The sequence below is a fragment of the Lepidothrix coronata genome, unplaced genomic scaffold (assembly GCF_001604755.1).
Source record: "Lepidothrix coronata isolate B3197 unplaced genomic scaffold, Lepidothrix_coronata-1.0 Scaffold9, whole genome shotgun sequence".
Lineage (NCBI taxonomy): Eukaryota > Metazoa > Chordata > Aves > Passeriformes > Pipridae > Lepidothrix > Lepidothrix coronata.
Window position 1 is genome coordinate 3135923 of NW_016690189.1, and position 21219 is coordinate 3157141.

Consider the following 21219-nt stretch of genomic DNA (forward strand, 5'->3'; position numbering starts at 1 on the left):
CAGATTTTTTAAAGATTTTCTTTTTGTTACATGCTAAAGCACTTGTCCAGCATTACTATTTTCTATCACAGTTAAATGTCAGAAGTCTTTAAAAACTAGCTCACTACCAGCCTTTCTGCCACCGTATTTATATTCACTAACATATCTTTCAAAGCTTCTGAAGTCAACTCACATGATCTGCACCAAAATGTGTTGCACACAAACCCAATTATTCAGTGGACTCCTGTTATAGCTGGCTTTTCAGTGATGTTTACCACCATTACTGATACAAGTTAACAACTGGTTATGGACTTGCAGCTTTCACAAAGAACATGCCTCTAGTACTTTTACATGATGTTTGTGCAAAAAATGTACTGTGCCAGTGTGATAAATAAGAAGAGAAAAATCTTTATTTAGGTAAAACTAAGGGAGAAATTCCACTCCTGGCAGAGGGCTGCTGAAAGGATCTGCCTACATGCTCAGCCAGTTGAAGGGTTCAAGGTAAGATCAGATTCCACAAGTCTTCCATGGACCAGGTGACACAGCTCTGAAAGTATACACAAATTTTTGACTATTCTGCATGTTATATATGGCATATTTCTACATATGCAATTAAGTCTGAATAGAGTAGGAACAGTCATCAAATTTTACAAAAATTTTGTGGTGATATGAGCGATCACATCAGACACAAGGTGACTAATAATCCATCTCCATCACAAGAAATATATTTTTTCATAGCAGAGGATATTTCCGCAAAGAAACTTAAAAGCTCTTTTCTTTGATCTTAAATTATATTGCACTGAAATATGTGAAGCAACAAAATAGTTGAAAAGTTATGGCCTACTAAACAAGAGTAGCATGGCACACCTGCCCAAAGCATAATCTAAGGATAAATGTACGCTAATAAGTACAATTATAAATTCTAGCAAGATACTTTCTCTTATAGGAAAAGCTTTTTGCTTCATTTTTATATAAGATACATGAAAGAAAATAAGATCAATGAAACAGACAGTATAAAACAAGTTCTGGGTAGGTATACAGATGAATTAAACTATTAATATAGAAATTAATAGGAAAATGAATGAGTGCATCTAGCATTTCTTATAGAATATGAGGTTTTTCCCACACAGCTCAAAACACACTGTGTACCAGAAAGCAACATTTTTGCTTGCATTCTGTTAACTCACTATTACTGGTATGTAACATTTAGTTGCTAAGAAATAAAAACCAGTAGGAATCAGTATCATGGTGATAGATATGTTTTATGTATAGAAATATTTCCCAGTTTCCCAGTAACCCCGTTTCTAACCTTTGATCAGCAATGCACTTTTACAGTACTTCATAGTATATTTACAATTTTATGTCATATGAGTATTTTAGGATTTCTCTGCAGGTTTTGTAAGAAAGCAATTTTATTTCTTCATAGGCCTTCTGATCATTAGATAACTTTAAAAAATTACTTTAACCTTCTTGGGTTTCAGGAAAGACCAGCCCTTACTTCGCTACTTGTTATCAAAAAAGGAGTAGACTCTAGTTGTCCTAAGAGTACATTTATAAACGACAAATCTCATCTGACTATAAAATGGGCTAGTAGTGCTCCCAAGCCTTTGAAAGTTTGTGTTTAACATTTATGGAAACTGTTACTACATACTGCTGATGCCAAAGATAAAGATTCAGCCAGATCCATGAGACCTTGTGTAGAGGCAATTCAAGCATGTTTTCCTCCCTCTACTGCACATGCCTGGCTCCTGTGTTCTGCCTATTGGCAACTCCTTTTAGTCCTCATTTGGGTCTGTGCTTAGATCTGTGCTTTAGATATGTGCTTAGCTTAATAACTGAAAGTTATAAGAGCTAAAAATACTGTTCACAGAAGTATTTCAGGTTTTTTTCTTTTGCAAAGATGCTGAAAGAGAGGGAAAAAAGGCTTTTTCAGTTCAAATTCTGTTGAAATAAACATCATGTACAATGTGACGATATTTTGAATGTTCCTTTGTGCAAGTTAGTGTTCCCATGTATTACTGTAGACAACCAATTTAAGAAAACAAGAAATATTTACTGGATATGATAAACACCAACACAAACCTAAGTTGCTTTTAAGTGACCAAAGCGGCATTAGACAACTATCAAAAAAAAAATCCGAAATTTCAAAATTAAGTTCCTTTGTGCTATGCTGTCATTAAAAAGAGAACAACCCTCAAGGTCCCAATAAAAACAGCCCAAATAAAAATATTTTTCAGTGAATTAATATTTCCCATTTCATAACCAATGATCAAGTTAAAAATATCTCCTTTCTAATCCAACCTTTTCTACCTGTATCATTATTTTATGCACATAAACATACAGCTAAATAGATGACCCAGCAGAGAACAAAGAATGTTACTACTTGGATTTTGCTGTTTACAATGTTCATGAAAGGTACATGCTCACTGTGGGACTGCTGGCAAACCTCAAGTAGCTAAAATACTATATTTTTCTCAATCTTGAATACAAAAATAAAGAAAATCACTGCTTTATGTTATATAGCTGCAGAAGTCTGCCAAGGTTGGCACAAGTGAATTGAGATGAAACAAGGAGATACTGAAATACAAAGCACTAAACTTTGATATTGCCCTGCTTATTATAAAATTAAACCTTGTTCATTATAACTCCTTCCTTTCATACAATATATAACTTCTTTATATGAGCTCTTATATAGTTTTCTATTTTAATAACTTTAATCAAGCATAGTGTAGGGGTCAAAGATTAAGCTTCTTTGAATTACAGCAGGTCGTTCAGGAAACACACTGAACTAAATCATGCTTTTAACATTTGCAGAATTTCAGGACAAATTTCCTGAGCAGAACAAAGGTACTAGGAATATCATAGCTTCTATATAGTTTCAGATATTGATTTAATTAGAGGTAGACATTGGAGCACCAAAAAATCTTCAGATGGTTAGTCTGTCAAACACTAACTATGATTATCCTCCACCCAAGCACTCTGATAGATGCACCCCTGTATGGCCAATCTGATTCCTTGGCCATTAGAGTCCAACTTGGTCCTTTTTCCTGAGAACATCAGTGACACCCTGATAATAAAGTTACAACTTGCACACATGCCTTGTGTTTCTTTCAGTACTATTTCTGTTGTTGAAAGAACTAACATGTGTTTTTGGATCAATGTACAATTAATTCAACTGTTTAATCATTACATCAATGTACAGTTAATTCAGTAGCTTAATCACACATAACCCACCATCAGTCAGCATTCAGGACCTCATTTCAGAAATTTTGTATTTCTTCAGTTTTGAACATGCTAAAAATTGTTTTTACTACGATTATTTTCACACATTTAGGTTAAATATCAGTGTACATATTTCAAATTAAGAACCATTATGCTGTTCCATAACTTTGCAAGCTATTTTAACAAAAGAGATTCTCCATCTCCAACAGATTCAACATAACATATAGAAACAATAATATGGGTAGGAAAGACAAAAGGTGAAAATACTTTAAAACAGATCAAAATAATTAATAAGAATTGTATGAAGTCCTTCTCAGGAATTATGAAATTTGCAAGCAAAAATTGAAGCAACTCAAGAGGGAAAGAGAAACTACCACAAACATGGTGGTCAAAACCTAGGAAGCAAAGAATGACAAAGCCAAGGCAAGAACTAGAAAGTTGCTTCACATCTCTTTATATTGCACATATGTGAATAAATAAATAGAAAAATTAATTGAAAAAGGGCATCAGAGGACAATACAGGCTTTCTTTGGTTTATTTTTTTTTAATTTTCAGAGATTTTTTTTTTAGCGCTGACAACACCAAGCTGTTCTAGAACACAAACTCAGACTGTCTGGAATTAGCATCTTTACATTCCAAGGTCATTTAAATCTATGTTGTTCATTAAAGTATCCAGAATGCAACTGGAAATTGAGTTCTGCTTTCCTTTTTATTTAGTGACCCCTCAGCTCAAAAATCAGCAGAAGAAATGATTTTTAAAAGAGAATTTTGTGTATGTAGGACAATGTCTACTATAATCACAGAGATTGCCAGTAGCAATAATATATACTGTAAAAAATACATATACTTTACTCTTAGTACTTATTTTCATAAGTAACCACAGAATAAAATATTCAAATTGGTATCACAACCAAGCATCCTAATTTTTGTGACTTTTTCAACTGGATACACTCAGAAAAAATACCTGACATAAGGAACTGTGTTTAAGAGCATACCTATAGGATGCTGTGCAGAATATTTAGATTCAGTGTGTGAAAAAAGTAGTAATGCTGTAGAGGAACAGGCCTAGGGCAATCATGTCTCTGAATCACTGCCAGGATCAGCAGATCATCACTGTTGGGAGGATGCTACTCTTTCTGTACAGCCCTCAACTGTCATTTGACATCACTGTGAGAAGGGCAAGACAGTACAATTAAAAACAATGGATCTAAAAGAAGGCAGGAATGAAATGCAGTTACTAGACCTAAAGAATGGGGTACCTGGATTTTGTGAAATAAGTTTGCCATGCATTTTATGATCAACTTTTAATTGCTTCAGATTCTTTGCTCTAGTAGTATACACAGGGTTTATTACATATTAAAGACATCACTCTAAAATAGCATAAAGTAATGAAAAAGGCAAAACTGTAAAACAATCAGGAACAGGAAGGTTATTTAAATCCTAACTGTATCAGAGGCTGAGCTGAAAAGGCTGTTGCCACTTTAAGTAGTGGAGTGTTTGAACTGCCCTGCAGGGCTGGAGTGCTGTAAGGACCATCTGGGGCAGGGGGGTGTGTGAGGGTTTTTTTAATGTTGTTAAATCTTAATGTAGGATTACACAGTTTTTCAGAGCCAAGGCACTGAAGACTGCTTATAATCAAGTGCTACTGAAAGATGTATGTAATTAGACTGGTTTGCAATTTACAGAACATATAATACATTCTTACCTTTAGCTAAGCACACGAGCTTATTTCCCTGAATGAGGCAAAACTTGGCTTAAAACTGAGAACCTTAATAATCCTAACAATAGACTGCTGTTCTATCAATTGCACGTGTATGATTAGTATTCACATGAATCAAATTAAGCATCAGCCAGCATGAAACTACATTCAGGGTTAGTATTAAAAAATCCATACAGGTACAACATACAAAGTTTTTAAAATTGTATAATATGAGTTTGGAATTTCTGATAATGCCAACAGAATGCTTATCTGAACTAAACAGAAAGACGGTGTGGGTCCAGGTAAGGAACTATAAATCTAATGAATTATAAAATGATAGTATTATTGGGAAAGACAATCAATACCAAAATCATTATGAATGTAATTTTGTGTTAGTGTAGGAGCACTTACATGCTGATTTTTTTTAAAGCAGCAAACTCACTGTGATGATATTGATTTCTTACATATTTTTTCCTACCTATACAAAATTAATGAACACATAAGCTTCTTAACATATTAGCTACTCTTACTCAAAGTTTACCTGTCATTTAAAATCCTTTCAGTTTTATTAAAGTTCACTTACCTGAAAAGTATAAAACCGGGTCCCATTAGGAGGATGCACTTTAGGAGAGGCAGAGACAGTGTTCATATCCGAGAATATCATTTCTGGTCACACACAGTACAATCCACAGAGAGCTACAGATGCAGAATAGAGTGCTAAGCTCGGAGACAGATCCTTTTATACATTTAGGAAGGCAATTGGACAGAATTCAGTCTACCCCATCCATTCAGTTGTACAGTCACAGCGCTTTGAATTCCTCACTCCTACATCTGCGAGCTAAACTGTGAGGTCGTTGCTCCCTGACCTCTAGCTCAGCTAGCCTGTTATAATATGCACAATGAATAAAAATTAGAAATACCAAAGAAAAGAGAGCTAGAACCTACAGTATATGGAGCTTGTGCAGAATCTGGCAATGCTTTGGACCTGCCCATCTGTTCTCAGTGATAATCACCTCCCTCCACCACAGCCTTGCAAAGTGATTATGCTAAGCATCCCAGTTAACCAATAACATACAGTTTCATTTTGAGCAAGCATGCACAGTGTAAAACAGAGGACCTCTTCTGACTAACGTGAAGCATGCCTTGTGTTCAGTTTATAGCTGCATTTGTTAACAATGATAATTTTATCATTTCAGTTTCTGACAGTTATGTTAACACATATAAACTTTCTTTAAATAACACAAAGGTGTCTTTTTTTTTTATTTTGACTGTCTTGTCTAGAAAAAAAAGGAACTGTGTATTACTCTCTAAATTAGCAATTTTTATATTTTTTATTTTTTTGGTACTACAACTGAATACAAATAGGGAGAAATAAATATTTGTGAGGCTGTTTACAGAGCTATACTCAGTTTAAATATAATACACATTATAAGTTTCTCTTCTCTCATTCTTTTTCAATTCTTTTTTTCTCATCTTCAGTCTGAATCCCCCTTTAGGAAAGGTTTACCTAACATTACCAAGTATAACATTGGAGTTTATTCTGAGACTTACTGTGCTTAACAAAGTTACAGACCTACACCTTAATTCATTAGTTACACATGTTTTTAAAGTTATTTTTTTAAGGCTGATAATATTTGTGAACACCTGCATTGAACATCCAAAATGTATTCATTGCATCTTTTCTTCACACACAGATCATTTGAACTACACAAAGACACTAAGGAACATAATATTCCAAGAACTTGAACAAGTGTTCCATTTGCAAAAATTGAAAACTAGGGTTTCAGTAAAGGGTAAAATTGTAAAGTGGTTGCAAAACTAACTCTACATGTTCTGTGAAGCACTTTGTATTTTGTTCATAATTTTTAAAAGAGAGACAGAGAAACTACTTAATAAATGGTACTTTCAAAAGGAAACTTGTCAAAATTCTAAAAGCCTGGTGAGTTTCCAGGCTGCCTCTGTTTTTCATTCTGTGTTATCTTAATGCTTTTAGCAACCGAAGATAATACAGCTTCTAAAGTAAAATTACTATGAAAGGAGTTGGGAAAGATGCAGAGATGTCTGTCTGTTTAAATGTGTATGTCAGAGTGGTGCATACTACAATAATCATATTTTGTAAGCCAAAGAGAAAAAATCCTCTTAGGCCTAGTCATATTTAACAATTTCTTATAATTACCATGATATGACTTGTATAAAATTTACAGAATCAAAGCAAAACTACCACCTGGAACATTTTCTTAAGACTGAGATTTCAGATTACAGCTTATTGTCCCCTCTTTTGAGTTCTTTTCCAGAAAATCTAGATGCCTGTATTCACGAAGAAGCCTCTCAACTGGTCAAATGAAAGGTACTAGTTTGTTGATAATCTGAGACTAGAACCTTTTACTACGAGCTGTTACCTTTTTCTTTACAGTGCCTACTAAACACATGCTATTTCTCCAAAGTACAACAAATACAGTTTCTTTCATGGACAACAAAGATGGTTTGCCCTCAAAGATTACAGAAATTTACCTTGGAGTTTCCTCACCAAATGCATAATTTGAAGAATTCATGTGCAAAATCCCACATAAATTCCTTCAATAGACAAGCACTTTCACTGCTAAATAACTGTACCTGTACCTATTAGCTTGAACTTCTCTTGCTTCAACTTTCATAACTTTTAATCCTTATTTTTACGGGGGATATAGGAACCTCAGTTCATCTTCCTATACTGCCATGTGCTAAGCCTTAAACTAGTTTGCTCATAGTTTAACCTAACTGCTCTAGTCACAGTCTCAATAATGCCTTTCACGATCACAACACTATATACAACTGTTTATAGACTTGTTAGTTCCTTACTTGTTCCTCTAGGACGGTACATTTTCTTTTAGCTGCAGCCTTCCACTGGGAACTCTTCTGGAATCACTGTTCTCCAAGACTTAGCTGCCCATTATTTGAAAAATGCTTTTTAAAATACTGCTCCTCATCTTTTATCTGTTTTGGCTTTCCTGCCTAGAGTAGAGGAATTTGCACTTAAAAAAATGACTGCCAAGCCACCACTAAAAAAAACCAATCCCCCTCACCCCCAGCATTTAAGTTCCAATAAACACATCTCCCTAGCTATACAGTACAGATCTGCACAGAAGGCATGGCATTGTTTGTAACTGTTCTATCTCTCCACTAACTTTTACCTTATGAGGAAATGCTCCCAGTAATGACTATAAATTTTCTTCTAACTCACTGCAAAACAGACCACCACCATGTTCTTGCAGGATTCTCATGGAATCAGAATGTCGTTGTGATGTAATACTCAAAACAGATTGAAAATGTTTGTTTAAGAAGTGATTTTCTGAAAACTGTGAAACTAGCCTCCTGTCAGAAATCAGTTAGAGTACAGGTAAATTCAGTAAAGCATGAACTGATGCATGGCAGAATGCATGTTCACAATTACAGAAAGAGTCACATTTCAGAAAAGCCAGCAGCCCCAAAGCTAGAATTCAGCAATCTCCTCGGAACAAGGAGCTGAAACCAGGTCTCCCATGTTTAATTGAATGCAACAGCCACTAAAAAGGGTATCAAACAACACAAACTGAAAGCAGATAGAAAATGGAACAAAATAAAGGTAACTGAACAGACCCAACAGGAAACACAGAGCAACAGGCCTAAAGACCATGACTACAGCTCAGTGGTAGAAGTGCTCACAGAGGTTGTGACCCCCATTCAAACACTAGCTCCCATGAATCTTCCAACAAATGATTTAGTTATTCTATGAAGTAAAAGAGTTGCAATGGAGCAAAAAAAAAAAAAAAAAAAAATCTCCTACATGAAAAGAAAAAATTCTACATGTTTAAAAGTGTGGGATATGGCAATGCTCCTGAGATGGCTTTTGTTTCTGTTACTTTCAAACATATGAGTTATCAAGCTCTGACTTGGTATCATACGCATTATGTTGACTTTACATTTTAATTAGACATCACTCTCCAAAATTTTCAGTGTGATAATTTATTTAATTTTTAAGTGGGTTTTCTTTATGTATAGCCTACAATTTTTTATAGTAGGCACAAAACCCATGATATATGTTGAGATATGTAGAGATATGTGTTTTAAAGAACTCAGTAAGTTACACATCAAAAAAGAAGGCATATGAAGTGTATATTTCAGACCATTATGTGAAGTATTTTGAAAGTTCAGGGACACTAATGCAAAAACTTGTATCTCTGATTGAAGAGACAGGATGAACTTTTTTAAAATGACCAACATGCTTAGCTTTCTAATATGCTAGTGCTTGTGAGATATAGTTTCTCTTCAGAGTATGAAGTACCATAGAAAGCAGATGTTTTGAGTTAAGATTTAAATCACTAGCTCTTATTGAATTAGGTGAGTAATTATCCAGAAACATGGATTTATATCACATATTGTTCTCATTTCTGTCTCTATCAGGAAAAGCCATGTTAAAGAAACATGCCTTCCTCCAGGAGCAATGTGAGTGTATGATTTTCAGAACATTAGAGAGCTTTCACTTTAAATCTCTAGACCCTACCACTTCTACTTCTCAGACTCACAGAAATCCTACTAAGCTTCCAAAATTGACAGCACTGTACTGGAATTGATGTTTCTTTATTATCTGCTGTTGTAGACATCAATATAGAGGGAGTATCATATGATACATTACTCATCTGGCTTAAAATATCCCAAATTTGCTTTAAACTGAAAACTGTTAATGTTTAAAGAGTTCTGGTCTCCAACTATTAATGGCTGAAAAAGATGATAAACCTTTATGACAGTTCAGACAAAAAATATTCAAATTGCGTAGAATATCTTCATAAAGTCACATATAAAATCTAACTGTTCTTCATACCCAAATTAATTTACAATTCATTTTAGCTTATTTAATGAAGTTCTACACCAGAAGTATTTCATTTTCCATCAACAAAGCAACACAAAACCAAAATCTGACAAATTAATATACTTTAAAAAGTGTACAAAATTCATATATACCAAATTCCAGAAACTAACCATTCCCAGGTGGTATAGTTCCCAGAAAGCAAAGTGGGAGAATTAAGGAAAATTAATCATAGTACAAGGAAGTTTTTGCTCCCTTTCAGGCTTCCAGTACAAACAGAAAATCCTTTTAGAATTGAAAACTTGTAAAACTAGACAAACTTATCTTATTGATTAGTAAAGCCTGTTTTTCATTCTGTCTCTGTAATTAGGACTCGATTATCAACATTTCCATCATTGTTCTTTGTTGCTTCTTATCTTGAATATGCAAATATCAACACTTGTAGAGGGAAATGTGTCTTAAAAGAACAAGTGCTGGTACCAAGGCATTATGCACTTATGAGCCCTATTTTAACCTTGAACATAAGGATTTGTGTAACTGTTGATGACAAGTAGACTGCAGAACAAATTATCTTCTGTCAGAAGTAAAAACTATATGTCAACAATACTAAAGGATAAAACATGTCCAAACAGGTTTACTCTGAATGATGGCTTCCCTTTCAAGCATGAGAATTTTTAAAGTGCCCTTACTTTGTTGTATATACTGAGACATTTTACCAAGTATTGCAATACTTTGAAAAAAGACAGTCAACATCGACTAATCAACTTCAAACTTTCGCAACTGCTTTTCTTTTAAATGGCAAATTTCAGAATTCAAACTGCTTTTCTTTTAAATGGCAAATTTCAGAATTCATTTATCTAACACTAACTCTCTCTATGCTATAAAAGGTCGATAAAATCAAAATCAAAATCTCTGATTCAATATTTGAGTTTATGAATATAGTTGCCAATTTAGAATATATTTTATACAACTTATCAAGTATGCAGTCCATAATCAACAATTATCCAATACAATCACAATGATACTAAGTCCAAAAGATACCATTTGTTCACCTGTGCAGGAGCAAAATTTCCCTTTCATTTGTACATTTGGACAAGCAATGGTTTACCATGGCTAGGAGTCCTGTGCAGCAGTGCTCTACAATATTCTGATCACCACAGGTGTGAGAAATTAATTCTCACACTCTCAAGACTGAATGATTAAATAGTTCTATACCTGTCTCACTTGGTTCAACAAAGCTAGAATGGAATATCCATAGTACCATTCTTGAAAAAATTCAGCTCCTCAGCACCGGATCTGTGTTTCCTCTGTATAACTAGACCATCAGTAAATCAAGACTGTACACAGAAGATTGTTAGGTGATTCAAATGAACCTGATACAAGTACTGGTTTTATCTATTTTTAAGTTATGTGTTGATGACAGTTACTGACCGAGTGAACCAAAAAAGAAACTGTATGAAAACACAATGCTTGTATATAGAGAAGTCTTCTGGACATTAGGCATAATGTGAGAATTGAAGGAGGAGAGAATGGCAAAGTTGAGAGAATATGTAATGAAACAAAACAACAAAAATTTGAGGGAAGATCTATTTCTGAAAGTTATATCTTAACTGATTTAAGAAGATACATACTTTTCTTTTTTCCATGATTCTTGTGTTTCAACTTCCAAAAGCACAGGTACTAAGCTATATGTAAAACACAACCTGTGTCCTCTGTCATTCACTTTTGATGCCAGGAAGGACTAAATTTCAGTTTTCTGACATAACTACGTATTTAATGAAAAAGTCTAGAGGGTCCTTGGATATTAAGACAATTTTTTTATGTAGAATTGTAGCAGTGACTGTCTTTATGGATATTTTTAATAAAATTCCAGTCAAATCTTACATTAACTCTTCATGAATCAAGACCAAAACCTCTGAAATAATGTAATCGCAAATGGTAGTAAAGAAATAGTGAAAACAATCAGCTTGCTTTTTGATACGTGTCATATCACTTAGGTATCACTTTTGTTATTTAGGTCCTTTAAGTTGATTATATTGTAATGTTATACATAGAATAACATTAAGTATAAGTATATAAGTTATATATATGTATATAACATTAAGTGTAAGTATCACTGCACTTGGCAAAATACAAGATGTTTCATACTAGCAAATGTAAAATCCAAATCATGTACATTACTGTAAAGGATCACAGTACATTAAGAATGAGAGAAATTATGAAAGAACATAAGAGATGATAATCATTGCCTATGTATCATCCTCAGCAGAGCAGCTTTTTCTTTTTAAGTGAACATCTTACATTATGTGCCTCATCACGAGGATAAAAATAGGATGAGAGCCTATGATGGAAAAACAAAAGAAGATACAGATTTGAGATAACGTGTTCAAGGACTACAACTTCGCACAGTTCCCTATGAATAGATATCTTCCCTAACCTGTCTATTCTCCCTTCAAAAAATGTTTTTTCTGCCTAATGATATTGTTTTATTAATTTTTATTTGTGCTGGTTTAAGAGTTAACCAGCAGGGGTAATGAACCCAACTCAAAGGAGAGATTATAAAGTCAGAATAACAATTTATTAAAATAATACAATAAGTACAATCATACAAACAAACAATTGGTCTTAACCCACAAAACCCAAATGTATAACCCAGTACCTTGGGGGCATGAACAAAGTGGTGTTCCCTGGGCCCCGCTTGAGTCCAAAGTAAAGGGAGAGGGGAAAAACCTGCTGGTGGGAGAGCTGTTGCAGTCTGGTCAGAAGCGGTGATTGCAGTCCAGCTGAGGTTGAGAGCGACGAGCTGTAGTCTTCCTTCTGGATCCCACGAGTGGTTGAAAAGTTCTGAAACTCCAGGTTTATATATTCTCCAGTTCAGGCAGGAATGGTCAGTACTTCCCTCAGGGAGTTCCATAAAAGGTAAGAGCATCCTCCTATCTCACAGGCCTCTTAACACCTAGTTTATAGCCTGAGGAGTCAGGCTCTTATGGGCAGAGACTGTTGTCAATAGACTGTAGTCTATTGACAACAGTTTCTGGGAAATGGCATGGAAGGCTATAGAATACACAGTTTTGGGTTACACCCATACCATGATGAACTCAGCTGTCCTAACCAGGACATTATTCCACTCATTTATTTCATACTGCAATTGATCTGCAATTTTTTGTATACACTGAGATGTTTCCTGTTCCACAAGTATAAAAAGTATTCAAAGAGTAAATTACTAATGAAAATGAGTAACAGCATTTTGTCTAGAAAGAAAGCTTGTGCCAAGGTAATTGTCATTTATTTCTATTTCTGCTCCATCAGGAAAGTATTTTTTGTCTTAACGAGTGATACAAGTTGCTAAACTGGTCCTTTGAATATGAACTTAGAGAACTGAATTAAAAGCTAAAATTTATGACTGATTAGTTCCATACTTTACATAGGAACTGGAAATACTCACTTGAATAAGGATTGTAGAGATAAGTAGGCCTTCACAAAAGGAGGTCTGTTTGTTTTGTTTCTCAATTAATTTTTCATAATTTTTTCATACTGTCAATGAATATATTTCTGAATGACCACAAACTGAAAAATTATGAATAACCAGAATAAACCCACAAAAGTGCATAATCATTCCTTCTTTCACATTGTGCAAAATTTGAAATATTACAGATGTTCTAATAAAATTCTCAAAAGTAGTTTTGCCCTAGTATCTTTTCTGTCCTGAGGGTAACTAGAGCAACAATTGGAATGTGATCACAACCATTGGAATTGGAACCTGATAAAGGAGTCTTAAAGAGAACAATATTTACAATCATACTTCCAAAAATGGTAATTAATTTAGTTGTTTAAATAAAGATACCTTTCATCTAATTTTCAAGGATGCTCAGTCTTTGAATAGCTTCTCTTAAGTCACATCAACGCTGCTGATACCATTTTGAGCCACACTGTTGTACACGCAAGAGCACTTGGAGTGACTGAGCAAGTTTGAAAATGTCATTCCTTTTGCTCCAACTCTATTCACAAAATGCAGTCTTCTACAGATGATGCAAAATTCCTATTTATAGCTAGATACAAGCAATCAGACCTTCTAATGCTTTTTTTTTTTTTAAGTACACATCACAAGTTAGTAATAACATACTAGCTTGAAAAGACTTCAAGACTTTGCTACAGTGCACATCTTCACTGTCATGCATACAGCCTTGTAAGTTGTCATGGTAGAAAGCAGGAAGGGTCTCTTCTAAAAATGTATCTTATTTCTTCTGTGCTTGTCCTTAACCTCTTGATAACATTTTCCCTTTTTAAAGTGCAGTGGCATTGTTTGTGTACTAATACTGTCTAAAATCATCTTTCCAATGGAGAAAAGATATGGGATTATAGAACAAAACAGTCTATAACATCCTGAGGGCAAGTGGCTGTTCCAGCTCTCAACTCAGCAGACTTTCATTTCCCCTTACAATCTATTATAAAAATATAGAATGATCCAGCAGCTGCATACCTTACCAATATATTCAGTAGAAGCAAACATTGCTTTTTTTCCTGGGAAGAAAATCATGATATACAAATAATCTTGAAATATAATTTTCCAGTGCTAGACAATGTGAATTCCAATAAAACTAAATATTTTTTATTTTCTATTTACTTCATAATTCAGACTCGAGTAATCACAGAACATGCTGTGATGATTAATGCTAATTTAATGTTGATTTTCAATCTCCCTATTTATCTTTCTGAAAGTTCTGAAAGAAAAGTTAAAGGACAACAATATAAACCCACCATTTTTTCAATCTTTGGGCTGAATGGCTTCTAAACTTGCCAAATCCCAAAAGAGGACTTTCTAAGACTTAATCTTCACAATAGCCACCTTTATTCTTAATAAAACATATTTTGGAAAAAAAAAAGAAAACTGGGACAGGATATTAAGTAAGTAAGGTTATATTTCCAGGACATAGGAAAAATAAAAGTATTTTTTATTCTCTTTCTGCATTCAGTCAGGATGACTTCAATATTCATCGTGCAAATGAGTAAGCAGCATTATTCATGATTTATCTTGCCACGCATCTAAAAAATGCCATAAACTTATAAGTAGTGTAATAAATATTTTGTTCTTAACATTCTTACAGCTTAATCTATATCTGTATCTAAAAAATTGAGATGAAGATGGATCAATAATTAACAAATGTGTGTGCCTATGTACTGTATGGCCAGTCTATATTAAATGAAGAAAGAACTGCTATTAAAGATCACAGTCTAAAAACCTAGAGTCGATCAGGAAAAATAGCTACTTGACAAAAGCATCAAAATGTAGTGAAACCTAAATTAAACATTGTGATACTGACAGAGTACTGCTCTCATCTTTAAACAAAACCTTGCCCCTTCAACATGGTAGCAGATGACTACTGCCTGGTTCTGCACTCACAGCTCATTTTGAATAAGGCTGAAAGCTTAGTGGTAAGACTATAAAGATGTTAGATCAAAAGAAGACCATCTCTCATGGACAGGGAGTCTCAGGTGGAATAATGGCAGATGGAAAGCTGAGAATTATTTGTCTGCTATTGAGCAAGGACGCATTGAAAGCTCCTTGCCAAGGAAAGGTAGCTTTTCCATTTCTTTCTTTCATGAAGGCAAGAGCACAAATGAACACTGGCCTCTTCTCGTGGGCTTTATTTGCAGTGTCTCTTGTGTGCTACCACAGGTTCCCTGACAGTCAGTAAAGACAGGGACTTTCAAGGGGCACTGCTTCTGACCTATTTTGGATGTCTATTTTAGCTTGAGATGAATCACACCACAGAGGTGGGAGGCAGAAAAGACAGAAATGCCTACACTCTAGATATCTGGAGTTAGGTGCAGTGAATTCTACTCTGGGAGCCTGAACTGAATGTTAAACAAGTTATCAAAATATGACAAGAAGATATTATAATCAAAACTAAAAAACCCACCACTGATTAAGTACACCTGAAGGAAAATTACTATAAGAAATAATTATTTCTATAACTACGTGAAACAAAACCGAATCCACACAAACCTGAAACCTGCTACTCCAACTTTCATAAAAAGATTATGTGAAAAGCAACATCCACAGTAACAAATTCACAGTCACAGATTAAGTCTGCTATTGTAATAACATGCAATATTAACATCCCAGACTGAGATGCAGAACATTATGGAGCATGGGAAAATTAACTGCAAAATTATTCATTTTTTATGAAATTACGTTGTTGACACAAACAAATCACATCTACAAGGTTAAATAACATAGCAACCTCAGGCCAGGCAGTTCCTAATTCATAGTACTACATCTGTGCTTATTTCATGTTCACTGCAGCATGAACACATCTCTTATGTACATTAAATAAATATGATAGACATTTATTGCAATTCAAAGCTCATAATTTCGTTTAGAGTTTCATATAATTTCACATATTATATTTCAAATAATTTCATACAACAGCTTTAAATTTTGATCAGCGTCAAGGAGTGGCAATGTTAATCAGTATGTTCTTAAAGTGGCACAGAAAATCCTTAAAAAACAGCAGATCACCGAACTTAAAATATATATAAAATATATGGACCTGTGGAAAATGGAATAGTAAAATCACAGTATCTGTCCTGCAGAAAATTTGCCTAACTGTAGTGTATTAAGATTTTTTTTTAATGGCACAAGCCAACTACAGATTTAACCTGCATTATCCATATACAAGTTTAGTCCTCTCCTGAGTCTGATGTAGTATGTATTCTCAGCAATACCTTATGGGAAAGATACCTACAGAAAATTATACACAGAATATAATATGTTTGACTTCATCAACTTTTTTTTTTCTTCACCCACTGGCCTCACTTCTGTTAAGAAAATACATAGATACATTTGGTGTAGCTCCTCTATAGAAGTGACATTTTACATAAATACATTGTGGTTTATTTCATCTTTATCTAAACTGTGCTAATCCTGACAGCCTCTCTTCACTTAAAAATTCCTTCTTACCCCTAATCATTTTCACTATCTGTCTCTACATCTCCAGATAGTAGCTTATCATGACAGAATACATCTTGCTCCTTCTCTGCACAACCAGATGGAAATCAAAAGGAAACATTTAATCTTACTCCTACTCCTGTCCATTTACCAAGACTCCAAACCTTCTAGATGGTGCATGGAAAATAGCACTGAAATTGCAGTTAACTGTGGATTGCTAAGATTGAACAACAGTACACCTTAGAATAAACAGGTGATGTATGAAGCAATTTGGACCAGCACAATAAAATTCTAACTCAAAGTTTTCAGATACTGTCCAAGAAAGGTATTTCATTAAGTGGCAGAACAGTTTTCTCTACTTACAGTCTGTTTAACTGAAAATATTAAAATGACCATGGACGTGGTTTGACAGACAAGCAAGATATAACAGTTGGGAAAATAAATCACAGATGAGTCAACAATTTAAATAAAACTTGTGATTTTATTTTTAAAAAATTGCTAATGACTCATTCACGATTATCTCTCCATAATTTTCCATTACATACACTCTGCTACATAATATCTGAACAGATGAACTTGGCTTATTTGCAAGGTACCCAAGATATTTTATTGCTTCATATGTCTTTGAATCGTTCACATATTAAATTAACCAGTGAATTCTTACTTTGCTTTACAAGAATGTTCAAAAATTCTTCCTACAATTTTATTTTTGCAACTAATGTATCTAGATGTTATAATGGTAAAAAGTTATTAGAGAACAAAATGTTCATTCTGGAACACTGAATGCTATAATTAAATTAAAAATGACATATTTGATCAAGTTCCATGGTTAAAAAACACCGTTTCTCACGAGGGTTAAAAATAAGCTTTTACTATTGTCTACAACTTAAACCACAGATAAATCACTTGTCTGGATACCCTTTCAAAGACTCTTTTTCAGTTCAGTTGTTTCTTGTTTCAGTTTTTTTTTAAACAAAGATCATCTTCCCAAACAATCCCATCCCAAACATTACTGTGTTTCACTGTTACTGCCCATTTCCAGAGCTGCTATTAACAGAGCAAGAAAGAGGTAGGCATAACATGTCAAAGCTAAAACAGAAGAGGTAGCAGAGTTGGCATGGAGGCTGTGACATCATTAGAGGGAAATGGAAAGCTATATTTATAGGAGTAAACTAAACATGCTTGGCCAACTGGCACAGAAGAGTACACAAATATGCTAGTCAACAGTGAAGTGTCCAAAGAGCCTGCAACAGTCCTATTCCCACACCATAATTAGTAATTGCCTGGAAAAAGTATAAATTAGTGTGAATGAAAAGTTTGCCAGGATCTGGGCCAACAGATTACTACTACAGATGATTGTGTTTGACCATCCCGGAATATTTCCCAACACTGTTTGATTTACTTGCATATAAACATGTTAAGCCTTTCCAGAAGGTTTGAAGTTATAGCACATAGTAAAAGATTATGTGCATTTCCAGTCTTGCTGTTGAAAATCATTTGGTGTTTAGGGTAATTAAAGATAGGATATGAATGATCAATATTAACCAATTATTTCTAAAACTTCAATCAAATAAACCATACTGGATGCTGTGTAGTAGTTAAATTTTTGCCTAAAGAGTGCAACAGTGGAACTGAGGAGAAATTCAGACCGGTACCATATAGATAATGGATACTTTTCATTAATTTCACTTAGTTATCTCTAGCTCTTGATGTGCTCTGCCTGCATTGTCTACAGAAGATTGCTGATTCCTGGCAGGTGTGCTGCCAAGCAGGGCTCTTTAACATGCAAGTCATCTAGAACAAGCTTAGAACAAATTATATTATCTAGATGTATTGCAATAGTACCTCCTGAAAATAGAGTGCACTCAGTCTGAAATAAGGCCTGAGAGAATTGGGAGATGTCAGTTGTGAAAACATTATGATTTTTGATATGCTTATCCATGTAGAATACTTGGAAGACTCTTCACAGTTAATAATGGAACAGAATGTGAAAGGTGACTCAAGATTCAGGCACAGGTTTACCACAAGCAACAAACAAGGAAAAACACACACAGATTTGTCAAATAATGGACAAAGCACATAATATTTATAGGATAAATATAACAGAAAGAAATGCAAAAAGACAAAACTCATCAGACAGGCAGAACAAAAAACCAAACCAAATCACTATAATGCAAGTTATATGGGAGCTGTCAAGAGCATAGAAAATATCTTGTATTTCAAGCAAATACTTAGAAACTAATATATCCTGCTAATCTTCAAAAACAAGAATATAAAGCAGAAAAAGAGCAAAAATTAAAAATATAATAGAAGATTTCTTCCCATTACAGGGAAACCTGTTTGTAAACAACCCACAAGAAAAGCCTAATGTAAAAAAAATACTAGCAAAATATTGAATAAGGTTTGCATGTGTCTTGTAATCAGATGTTAGAACTCAGGTAAATACAGATAATTATACAGAAGTAGAATTCATAGAATCACAGATTTATAAAATGGGTTGGGTTGGAAGAGAATTTAAAAGTCACCTAGTTGTAACCCCTCTGTCATGGGCAGAGATGACATCCATTCTACCAGGTTGCTCAGGGCTCCATCCAGCCTAACTTTGAATACCTCCAAGGGCTGGGGCATTCACATCCATCCTTCTCTGGGCAACCTGTTCCAGTGTCTTAGTACCCTCTGAGTAAAGGATTTCTTCTTAACATCTAATCTAAATCTCTCGTAGTTTAAAAACATCCCTCCTTGACCTATCACTCTCTGCCCATGTAAAAAGTCCCTCTGTCTCTCTCTTTTTATAAGCCCCTTTTAGGTACTAGAAGGTGCTATAAGGTCTCCCCAGAGCTTCTCCAGGCTGAACAACCCCCTCTCTAAGCCTGTCTTCATAGAAGAGGTGCTCCATTCCTCTGATCATCTTTGTGGCCCTCCTCTGGACTTGCTCCAGCAAGTCCATGCCCTTCTTGTCCTGAGGACCCCAGAGCTGGATGCAGTATTCCAAGTGGGCAGAGTAGGGGGGCAGAATCACGTCCCTCTATGCAGACCAGGATACAGATGGCTTTCTGGGCTGCAAGCACACACTGTTGGCCAAAGGAAGTTTATATCTTAAAAATATCTTGAAAGTTTCAGGCCTCAAATAGGAGAACAGCAGTTCAGTTTTCAGTTCAGTTCACCTTGGAGAATGTTAAAATTTTGTAATGAAAATTACATGCAATTTATACAACAATGGGTGTAGTCCAGCCAAGAGGGATCACATCATAAGCAGATATTCCTAGAGAAGTGTAGCTCTTAGCAATATTAAAAGAGGAGGACATAAAGCTGTTGAAACATGAGGAGAATATGCTAAAAATGAAAAAGGGGAAAGAAAAACTTGAAAACTATTCCATGACGGTTGCATAAGGTACTAAAGTAATGCCTGAAAAGTTTGTCAGTGAAAGACAACATTTGGATCGTATAATAGCCAAACCAAAGACCAACGTAGCAGATTTGCTGGGCTGCTGCTGGTGGTGTTTTGTTTTTTCTTTAAGGTATTGGGCTCAGTTTTAAAACACTTTACACTTGACTCTTAAGGAATGAGTTTTCTTGGAATAGAGGAGACAAATTACTAGATGTGAACAAACCATTTCACATATTTTCTCAAGATTAAGAAGGTAAAATATGTTCTTATTAAAGGCTTCCTTTGACAACTAGTAATTCCTTCTGAATATGTTTGGATCAAGAAATACCACTTTTTGTAGCCTCCCAGACAGTATAAAAAGCCCTACAGAAGCAAAATTCTACCTCAATCCTTGGGAGAAGCTTGCAGAAGGAAACAAACACACACGTGAACCACAATGTAACATTTGAATTCAAGTTTTGCTACCCTCTTCCATAATAGATTCTATATAGAACCATTTAGATTGGAAAAGACCCCTAAGATCTATTCGAACTGTAAACCTAAAACTTCCAAGTCCACCACTGAACCATGTCTAAACTAATCACCATGTCTACACAACTTTTAAATACCTTCGGGGATGGTCAATCAACCACTTCCCTCAGCAGCCTGTTCCAGTGCTTGACCAACCTTTCAGTGGAGAAATTTTTCCTAATATTCAACTGAAACTCCCCCTTGAGGCCATTTCCTCTGTTCCTATCCCTTGTTACCTGTGAGATGAGCGTGATCCCCATCTGGCTACAACCTCCTCTCAGGTAGTTGTAGAGAGCAATAAGGTCTTCCCTGAGCTTCCTCTTCTCCAGGCTGAACAACCCCAGCTCCTTCAGCCTCTCCTCATCAGACTTGTGCTCCAGACCCTTCAACAGCTTTGTTGCCCTCCTCTGGACATGTTCCAGCACCTCAATGTCTATTTTTAGTGAGGGGCCCAGAATTGGACACAGGATTTGAGGTGCAGTCTCACCAGTGCCTAGTACAGAGGGACAATCACTTCCCTGGTCCTTCCGGCCACACTGTTTCTGATACTGGCCAGGATGCCATTGGCCGCCTTAGCCTGGGCACACTGCTGGCTCATGTTCAGTCAGCTGACAGCCAACACCCACAGGTTCTTTTCCACCAAGCAG

General features: G+C 35.1%; 1 protein-coding gene across 17 annotated transcripts in view; it reads right to left on the minus strand.

Moving 5' to 3' along the window:
* PPFIA2 (PTPRF interacting protein alpha 2) overlaps positions 1-21219 on the minus strand; it is a 321853-nt gene that overhangs the window by 205967 nt on the left and 94667 nt on the right. For 4 of the 17 annotated variants that reach the window (XM_017804361.1, XM_017804360.1, XM_017804359.1 and 1 more), the window contains exon 1: positions 5484-5908. The exons of the other annotated variants lie outside the window; for them this stretch is intronic. In XM_017804361.1, the coding sequence (XP_017659850.1) occupies positions 5484-5564 (81 nt within the window). In that variant the 5' untranslated portion in view covers positions 5565-5908. Of the gene's footprint in view, positions 1-5483; positions 5909-21219 lie in introns of those variants that run through there. 17 annotated transcript variants of the gene reach the window in all.